At 44.2% G+C, this 10,061-nt stretch overlaps 1 protein-coding gene across 4 annotated transcripts in view; it reads left to right on the top strand.

Moving 5' to 3' along the window:
* Window positions 1-93: 93 nt before the first annotated feature.
* The window catches only part of COL12A1 (collagen type XII alpha 1 chain), a 104,658-nt gene continuing 94,690 nt past the window's right edge, over window positions 94-10,061 (top strand). For 2 of the 4 annotated variants that reach the window (XM_085316053.1, XM_085316054.1), the window contains exons 1-2: window positions 94-477; window positions 2,862-2,969. In XM_085316053.1, the coding sequence (XP_085172179.1) occupies window positions 2,897-2,969 (73 nt within the window). In that variant the 5' untranslated portion in view covers window positions 94-477; window positions 2,862-2,896. Of the gene's footprint in view, window positions 478-2,861; window positions 2,970-9,323; window positions 9,422-10,061 lie in introns of those variants that run through there. The other 2 variants (XM_085316051.1, XM_085316052.1) reach the window with 2 other exon arrangements.

Raw genomic sequence — 10,061 nt, 5'->3', positions numbered from 1 at the left:
GGCCCGGGCCGCTGCCCTCGGGGCGCGCTGCCGCGGCGCCCGCCCGCCTCATGCCGCAGGAATGCGCCGAGGTATGCGCCAGTTTCCAGAAGTGGATCCCCTTCCCTGCTGGAGCAGAGGAGCGCATATATCATCCGGTGGCAACAGTCCACCTTCCCTGCAGTTTCGTAACCGCTTACGAGGGTAAACTGAGAGTTGGGAACAGCCCTCTATTAAGTAGCAGATTGAGAAGAGGCTCTTCCCACTTGGAGAAGGCAAGTCTTCCCAGGCGGACCCTCACGCTGGGAGCTACAGTCACCGAGGCGTCTCCTCCTCTCTCAGCTGCTGCCGCTGCTACTCGCCGCTCCCTCCACAAGGTGCCCCCGGAGCTTCATCCTTTCTCCTCCTCCCTCCACGCAGGTCCCACGGCTGCTGCTGGAGCCGCCGCCGCAGGAGCTGCCCCGCYACCGGCCCCGGCACCCTGCCGCCGCCCCCCAGGTCTGTGCGAGCCCAGCAGCGGGGCCCCCTGCCCTCCTCCCCGCGCTGCGCCCCTGCACCGCGCACGCCCAGGGATGCGCTCGAGGTCGCGCTTAGTAGCGCCGGACATGGGAGCGGGGAGAAGGCGCGTGTCTGTCCGTGTCCGTGTGTCCCCGTCCCTGCCGGGTGCGCCGCAGCCSTCGGGCGCGGCGGTGGCAGGTGCCCGCGCAAAGCCCGCGCAAGCGTCCGCCGCGGCGGGGGAGCCCGGCGACGGCAGCCAGCGAGGTGTGCTCCCGCTGCTCCTTCTGGCGGGAGAGCTCTCCTCCCCTCCCCCGTGTACGTGCAGCTCCTTCTGAGTTCATTCTTCTGTTTCCAAATTTTATGGCTTTGACAGCTAGTGGGTTTTTCTTTCAGTCATTTTTTTTCCGTTTAGGTTATTTCTTTTTCCTTCTTGAAAGTGGTAAAATGTCGCTCGCTGCACGGATTGGAATTGCATCGGTAATTTTTGTGGTTGGCATGAGTGTGAGATTGTGCTGGTACTGGCGAAAGTATGCTTTTTYYTTYYTTYYTTYYTTTTTTTTTWAATCTTTTTTTAAGTGGTTGCTTAAGATCAAAGGCAAAACCTTTAGCYCTGCTACAAAGTGTGCTTTTGTCCCAGTACAACCAGGAGCGGATGTTTCTTCCACCACCTCCAGGCATTCTTTCAAACAGCCAAGTTTGAGAGAAGAAAATGAACTGCGGTCAAACGCATGTTTTGGCTGAGAGGTTTTATTGCAGAAAAGAAATATATATACATATCAGGAATGACGATCTTGCAGCAGTAGCAAGGAATGAAGTTCTAGATGCCTTTGCGCGATGGTTCATTTCTGGTGCTCTCCAAAAGGATCAAAAGATGGCACTCCAAGCCCACACAACATTTCCGGGACAAAAGTCCGTTTAAACACTGAGTTTAAGAGCTCGGTGAGCTTGCTGCAGAATGCTTTAAAGAGAGTGTGCTTGCCGTTTCCCATGCGGAGCAGTGAAAGGATTTGGGAGCTCTCAAGGACCATTTAACATTAATTTCGGTCCTTGTTATGTTAGGAATGGGGACTCATTACAGTCAATATCGCACTTCTTTTTACCTGYGGGAGGTACCACTGAACGGAAAACATAGCTCATTTTTTTTTGCGGGCTCTTGGCAAATTTTCTCACTGTAAGGTAGTTGACTAAGGTAACTGTATGCAGCAGTCCGGCAGGAGCCTGTGAACTTCGGTGCCAGTAGCTGGGAAAGGAATAGTTGGATCTCGATAGCGTCTACCCACTAAATGTGCCTTGCTGTTTAGTTCCGTAGGTGGCAGGAAAATATATTCCTTTTCAGTAGTTCCTGCAGACCAGTGATTTATGTATACTTCTTTTTTTGTTTTGCTTTTGGCACCTTCCCGAGGAAATCTGTTGCCTAATTGCTTGTGGAATTCTTTTTCCTCCAGCCTAATTATGATATATGTTGTATTTGTTACTTTATTCAAACAAATCACCCCTCCCCTGCTTACTGAGATTAACAAAAAACACCTCATTTTATGCATACGTATGAGAGCCATACATCTTAGCTTTACTAAGACAAAAATTCGTATGGAAGTTTTGCTGGAGTAATTTGTTGTGACCTTGAGTATATAGAGTTATAAAGGTATTGCTGCTTGCAATTAGGAGCCACTAAGTCGGCCTGATCCCCACCTATTTGCTAAGCAACCTGCAGTGATTGCGATACTCGGTCCCTGCCTACTTTTTATGATGTATTTGAAAAGCATTTTCTCTCAGAATGTGTAAATGACTTATCAGATGTTGAAACATCGTGGCTAGGCAGACGTTTCAGGTTTCAGTTGTGTGTTACACACACTTCTGCAAAATCTATTTCAGACCTTCAAGAGATGAAGAATTGCATGTTCGTAGGCAGAACCCCTTAAAAAAATAGTTTTACTGCACTTTCCAAACTGCCTTGAGACCACTAAAATACAGTTAACTAAGTGCTTCAACAGTTATGAAAAAGGAGCCGAACGAAATGGTCCAGCCGAAGGAGGGATTCGGTGGCTTCGGGGCGGCAGCGAGCCCCGGCCGGGCCGCCGCGGCGCTCGGCGCTGCAGCCGCGGACAAAAGGCGCGTTATTGCGAGGCTGGGCGCTCCGGTTAGCCACGGCGGTCTGCCGTGGTTCTGCACGGCTTCCAAGTCSAGAGGTTTCAACCTGGTCCCGTGGGTAGGTGCAGGGAGGGGGTGAGGGGAAAAGGGATAAGGGAAAAAGTGGAGTCCGCAGTTCTGCGCTGTTATGTTTCATGAATACACCCACGCCACCCTCTAATCCGTGCATCTTGTCTTTTTTTTTTTTTTTTTAATGTACTTTTTTTTAAAAAAAATTTCCCCCTCTGTGGCTGCAGATTCATTCATGTCGCTGTGACCCGGCAGTGCAGAGATGAAGATGGAGCTGTGCGCGGCGCTGGCCGCCCTGTGCGCCGCCGCCCTCCTCTCCTCCACTGAGGCTGAAGGTAACCTCTGCCCCCCYCCCCCGGCCCCTCGCGTTGGGTGACGAGCAAGCCTCCAGCCGCCCCCTCCCTCCCTCTCCTTTTTTTTTTGCGTGTAACTACTGCACTTTCTCTCTTTCTCTCCTTCAGAGAAACGCCTCTCCTTCCTTGCCCAGCTCCTTCTGTGCTCTGTTCCTCCCAGCTAGTCAGACAAACCGTAGCTCCCTCTCTCTGTCTCTCTCCGGTGTGCTGTCCACACCGCCCCCGCAGCCAGGAGGCGCCGCGCCCGCGCAGCGCCCGCCGCCGCAGCGCCGCCGCGCAGCCCGCTGCCGGCGAGCCGCGCTGTAAAGCCGCCTTTGCTTTTATCTCGTTTTTTTTTTCCGGGGGGTGTGGGGAAGGGAATAAACACATGCGCGCACACACACAGAGCAACCCAAAGCTTTCAAATAAAATGCTCCCACAGAGTCCGGCTCGCTGCGCCTGCGTGGTTTGTTCGGGCCGGCCCCGAGGGGAGGCGTCGCCCCCCGGGGCCTGGGTGGGGGGACGTGGCCCTGGGGGCCACCGCCRCGCCGGGGCATCCCGCCGGGCTGGCCTCTGCGCCAGCCCTGGGGACCTGGTGCGTGGCCCTGAGCCCCTCCGTGCCGCCTTCGCTGGGCTCTGGCACGTGTTTGGCGCCGTCTTCCACAGAGAGGCCTTTTCTCCTTCTCCTTCTTCYTCCTGCGGGGGCCTGGCCCAGCCTTGCTGGAGATGCAGGTCCCCGGCAGCRTCCTGCCTCGCACTGCAGGGGCAAAGCTTGGGAGAGAGCCGCGGGGCTGGTTGGCGGAGCCTGCTGCGCCACATGCTGCGGCTCAGAATGACCTGGGCCCTGAGCGTTTGCCTCCGTGATGGACTGACAGCAAGTGCCTCCTTATGTGCGAGCTGAATGGCTCTGGCAGTAGTGCATGCCAGGAAGAAAAATATATGTATGAGACCCATCTCCATGGTCTGCTCTGCAAYGACTGTAGATGACCCTTGGGGCCCGACTCCATATTAGGGTTAATCAAACCTCTGGGTTTGAACTCCTCCAGATTTTTTTGGAAAAAGGAGAAGCCAGTTTCTGAAAATTCAGCTTTTTCTTTTCTTCTCTTCCTGTACTGGATKGAAACAAGTCATCTGATGATGGCCTGCTGGGTTCCTCTCTGTATCTGGACATAGTAGCCTTGGCTTATGGCTGCTAAAAGCACAGCATCTAAGGAACTCCTCTGGGGTATTTCCTCCCACAGCAGCAGTGCTCGCTTGGGGCACACAGACTTAAGGAAGATTGGCTTTCTGGAAACTATGACTTTCTGCTAGTAGTATAACATCTGGTCACCCTAGGAGAGATTCAGCCTGCTGCCTCCCCTCTCACGCTACGTTGTTGTTGGCTGAAGAATCGGAAAGGTCATTTAAAGTCATTTCAGAGTTGCATTTGAAATGCAGGACCACTGCTCCAGAGAAAGCTGAAAAAATACATGATTTTGAGGGAAGAGGAGGGTGAGTGTATTTGTGCATTCTTCCCCATTTTAGGAAGGATCTCATTCAGAGCTAGTCATGTTGCTCTTGTCTTGCTCCATTGTTTACATTTGTGGAGTGGGTTGTTTCAAAATATAAGTGGGAATGTTTTAATTAGCAGTAGTGTAGACCAAAATAGTAATAGCTTGAGTACTGTTATTGAAAGCTAGAAAAAAATATGCCTGGAGAAGCAGATAGTTAAATTGTAATAGTAAAACTAGAGGCATTACCAGTCAAGCTGCCCAAGTTTGTTTAATTCTTATTTTGAGATGTGGGCCATTGTTAAGCAAAAGACTAGGTTAAACCTGATTTTGTGAGTTGTAGAGCAGTTGCGAATAGGACTGACATTATTCTGCATTCAGAAATTTGTATTAAGTGAAAGACATACTCTGCAGCTTTCTGAAAGAAACACTTCATAACTCAAGAGTTTCGAAGAGCAGGAAAGCATCTTGAGAAGGATGTGCAGTGAGAAATAGTTGTGCTGAAAATAAGATATCAAAACTAGGAGTACCTTGGGATTTACTCTTGCAAAAACTACTTTTACAGTGCTTTTTGCAGAGTATTTTTTGTTTGCAGTAAACTAGCCATCCTCCAGCACTGTTTCAACTTTGTATTTCGTTTTCAAATCATTCTGTAAATTGCATATTGTACCTTTAGTTCTGGTCTCATTACAACTTTATACCTGTCTGCTGAACTGAGGTTCTCCTGTGGATGTTTGTCCCTTTAGTCTGTTCCTCCAACTTTCACCTCATATTGTGGCACGATCCTTTCTCCACCTGTCCTGTCTCAGGCTGCCAGCACCAAAACAGTTGTATGACTGGTGCTTCTTTAGTGCATTTCTTTTCTCCTTCCTTTTATTTTTCTTGGTTCTCTTGGTTTTCAGCAGAGATGCAGTTTGAATTTTGTTTCCCTGAGATAGAGGTAGGCTCTGGATGATGAAAAAGATGAAAAAGAGAGAGGAAAAGGTAGAGGACCATTTGATGTGACCCTTTGTTGTAGATGTGGGCTGGGAAGGTGGAGTGAAGGTGAAGGGAGGGGAGAACATAGTTTTTCTGCTTTTCTGCTCTCCTCTAGCCTTTATTTTTCAGTTCCCCCCCTGGAAGTAGATCTGATGCTGATGCGCCCAGATTTCTAAGTACTCCAGGGTGAAGCTGTTAGTTCATCAGTATCRCAGGTGCTCTGTGGTTCTTCGTGAGCACAGTGCTCTGTTGCTGTTGGCAGACCAGCAATCTGCAGTGAGCTGCAGGAATGACGTTAGAGCTTTCCTACAGAAATAATCCAGTGCAAGGGTTTATATTTGGACATTTACTGTTGCAGCAGAGGGGATAAAAACAACGAAAGCCTGAATAATTTCATGGCGTTTCACCATGGCGGGGAGGAGGTTGTTAACCCCAGACAAGGAARCCAGTTCAGTTTTCAGGCTCTGCACTTTGCTCTTTTCTTTTACAGTGAAATTCTACTTTTTCTGTTTTGCTATCCATCTGACTTCTCTGCTAGCAGCTTTAACTTCTCATACGTGATGCGATAGCTTGTCATCTGTTTGTTTCTTGTCTCTTTAGTCCAGGACTGTAATACTCCAGTGTGTTCTGTGTATATCTTTGTGTCAAGGATATTCTTTTTTGTCACTGTTTTCCRTCTGTAATTGCAAAGAGGAAAGGGAAATCTATGTCCTTCAGACAGACAAGAATATTTTTATTTTTTAGTYATAGTTAAGCCAAGTAGATTGGTATGTGATCTCCAGTTAGTTATGATCTCAAGGGCATGCTGTTACGGTATCATGGCTTATGTAGCGTAATGTATTTGGTAATACAGAGGGGTTTTCAAAAGCCCCCAAAAGAAATGAGATCATTGGTCCTCAGTGACTTTTAGGCCTTTCTTTGTGCTTCTAAAATTTATTTCCATGGTATTTTAATYAGTAACACATATTTCTGATCCCACTGAACATTTGAAAGTTCAGAGTCTTCGGCTTTTTAGGAATTGATTCGAACATAGAAAAGTCTGTTTTCTAGGCTGGAGACAGGGAAGGAGAGCATCACTGAGCAAGGTGTTTGGCCTGCATGTAGTTTAGGGCCTCATATAAAAAAGGTTTGTCAAATAAAAAAAAATATTCCCAAGACGTACATTACAGTAAGTGACAAATAATTGTGGTACTACAGTTACAGAAGATTAAAAGGTTTTTCATGCATTGAATCATTAATTTTCACAGACTAATGGTTCAGAGATGATCCAGGATAGCTGAAACTTTTCAAGTTACTCGCTTATTTGGTTTTGGATCTAGTTGGTGGGACCTTTGTTTCATTACCAGCTGGTATCTGATCTCTGTCTTTTGAGAAATCAGTTACTGATTTCCAAGTTCCTAAAGAGAGATTGACTGCCTTACAGAGTATAGYAATTTTAAGTTTGATATATGATTTGTATATTCGTGAAGGTGACTTATAATTCCACTTTTCCTAGTGCTATTTCRAAGCAAAGTGTATGTATGTGTGTGTATTTATAGAGATACATATGCACATACATGCATATGTATGCACAAACGTGCCTAACATTCTGTAAATATTCACACATGCAGTATGTGCATGTGTATACAATTATGTTGTTACATGTATCTTGATAAACAAAAATTAAATGTTTTCAAAGTATACTCATGTGAGTTATCCTGTATTTTAAGGAAATTTTATATACATATATAAAATTTTAAAAATGCAAACATACAGATGGCAATGTTTTTGTGTTGTGGTTGGCAATGAATATCTAACAAGGCGGAGAAGGTGCTCTTTACTGCATTGCTGGGTTACAACTCATTCTTCCACTCCAGCTGGCAACACTGACTTCAAAGGAGCTTGTCAGGGATGGTGATATAGTTACTTGTGTCAACACAAACTCCTGGTGTATTTCAAGAAAAAAGTAAATGAGGAATATTGGTATCTCTCAACCTCTGCTAGGCTTATCTCAGTGAGACCAAGAGTGATCTCGCTCTTCAACTTCTCATTCTTCAATTTCTATGGCCTGTTGACATGTTAATTTACATACTAATTATAGTTATTCTTTTCCAGTGATGGAATTACAGATTTTGTTTTATATAGGGWTTGTGGATTGCAGCTACTTTCAAATTATATCATTTTAAAATCTGATTTTATATTTAAATTACTTGATCTCCTGGTTATATTTTTATTCTATCTTCTTAGATATTCATTGAGATCCTGAAACAGTCACATTGCATTATCTGTAAAAAGCTGTAGACCTTTATATATTAGATTTGTATTACCAGTTAAGTAATACAAGCTAGATGTACATAAGAAAAATATCTTGCTCTATATTTTTTGTTTCAGAAAATATATTGCTATTATATATGTATATAATGGAAAGAGTGGCAACGAATTAAGTATATTATGTCTGTTTTTTATTTTCTTTTGTGATATATAAGATAGGATATGCAATGAAGGAACTTATGGTAGTTCTAAAAGTGGTAGAAGTTAGCATTATGGAAATATTAGATATTGATACTGTCATACAGCAGTTTTTTACTCCACTGGAAGCTTATAGGGGAACCATACATTTCTGTGCATCGTAAGTGAAATTAGTGACTTCTATGCCTGACTTAGTTTAATCTATGTCCAGGTATGGAGTTCCGTGACTTAAAGAAGTAATGTGGTTTGAAATCTATTCTCTATCAGCACTCCTAAGCAATATGTGGATTTCTTCTCTTCTCTCCAGCATTTTAACTCACTAGCCTCTATTTTAATACTCATGGGAATACTGTAATATTACCACGTGTTACAGTCATGATCCTACATCTTGACAAGTTAATGAGAGGTTGGTCATTGATTTTGAAGGACACAGGATCAAGATAATCAACACTGTCTCTACACCGTAAACATATGTGCAGCTTCACTTGCGTGAGTAGCCCTCCATCAAGACTGCTTGCTTGAGTAAAGCTACGCTCATACTTAGTCTTTGTGGAATGAGAGTTTTRAGGCTTGTGCCTTTAATGGGACAAACTCTCATCATTGCCAGGGCATTTTGTTTGTGGAAGTCTGGTCTGCATACATATCACAGCTATATTATTTTTCTAATGGTACATTCCCTTGCAGAAGAAGAATTTTAATAAGGCTGAGTAACAGTTGTCTTGTTTGATTATCACAATAACATGTTTAKCATCTAAATATTTTGCTGTACTTCAGACTGACTTAATGCGCTCAGTCATGTGACCATAGTTTGGTCTTGATCTTGCAGCCTGTTTCACATGGGTGAAACCTGGTGCATGTGAAGGTCCATGGATGTTTGTGATGTTCTGTGTGAGTATCAAAAGTTCATGGGCCAGAGAAATCTTTTATCACCCGAGTAGCATTCATCCGGAAGACATTTTGACGACACTGGATCCAAGCCTGCCTTTTTCACTCGGGCAAAGTTCCTTTTGGGAATTCAATGGGAGAAACATTTAGTGCTTTAGTTTGATAAACTGCAAGATGAGAATGAATTTAAACTGCAGCAATGAAGATTCAGAATAGGTGTCAGGAGTGAGTATCTTTGTCATGATAGAGGAAATGAGTCATTGGAGTAGACTCCCTAGGGGAAGCCGGCGGACTTTCCGACAGTGGAGGTCTTTAAGAATGACATGGGATGGCTGATCTTGACTTGGTCGTGGGATGGACTAGAGGACTTCTAAGGTCCTCCACAACACTGTTGTTTTATAAGGCTATGAATACGTGGATGAAAGGATACATTAATTATATATCAATGTATTATTCTTTCTAACTGCCAAGATCCACATTTGAATTTTCATAAAACGGATTAAAATCCTTTAAAATGTTACAGACTTTTCCTCACAGTCAGTTTTTCAGTTTATCTGGAATCCGGTCATTTGGATATCAACAAGTTGGGCTGCTGCTGTCCTTCAGCAGTTAAAGCCTAAAGTCTCTGCTGCAACAGGTCAATTTACTTGCAAGGTTGGTGGCGCTATTTTTTCCATGTACTGAATTTTTTTTAAAGCATGCTCAGGTCAGTTGTCTCTGCCTTTGCATTAAATTTGTCCTGAGCCATTGCTATTGAAACAATATTTTATAATGATATTCTTCGTACCTAGATGTATTTTGCTATTAACATCTGTTGCATGACTTTGATACTAAGTAACTACCTTGCTTTCTCTGGCAATGTGAATATAGTAAACAGAATGATGAATAAACTGTGCATGCAGGTTAATGGTCTAATCTCACTGCCTGTGTATGGATAATAGGAAAAATAACATTTGCTACAATACTAGTGTACCTGTTGTATCAGTATTACAAAGCCATATTATCCTATGGTTGGAAACAAGAGTAAATTAAAAGCAAAAAGAATGTCTACATAATATATTTCATTTTCATTTTTTTTGAGCTCAGTATTACTTACCATAATGGTACAGTGTGTTATCATAAATACACATTATAGCATTTGTTTCTTTATCTGGTATTTAAATTATGTTGAGAAACAAAGCAATCAAACCTATCTGAGATTGATGGAGATCTTCTATGAAGCAGAGAAGATCTGACTATTAAAAAATTTCTGCAAAACAGTCTGAAGTAGTTAAGGAAAGTATGGCTGAATCTA

Source organism: Rhea americana, unplaced genomic scaffold (assembly GCF_003343005.1).
Source record: "Rhea americana isolate MKP2758 unplaced genomic scaffold, rheAme1 scaffold_45, whole genome shotgun sequence".
Lineage (NCBI taxonomy): Eukaryota > Metazoa > Chordata > Aves > Rheiformes > Rheidae > Rhea > Rhea americana.
This window is presented reverse-complemented; position numbering and strand designations above follow the sequence as displayed.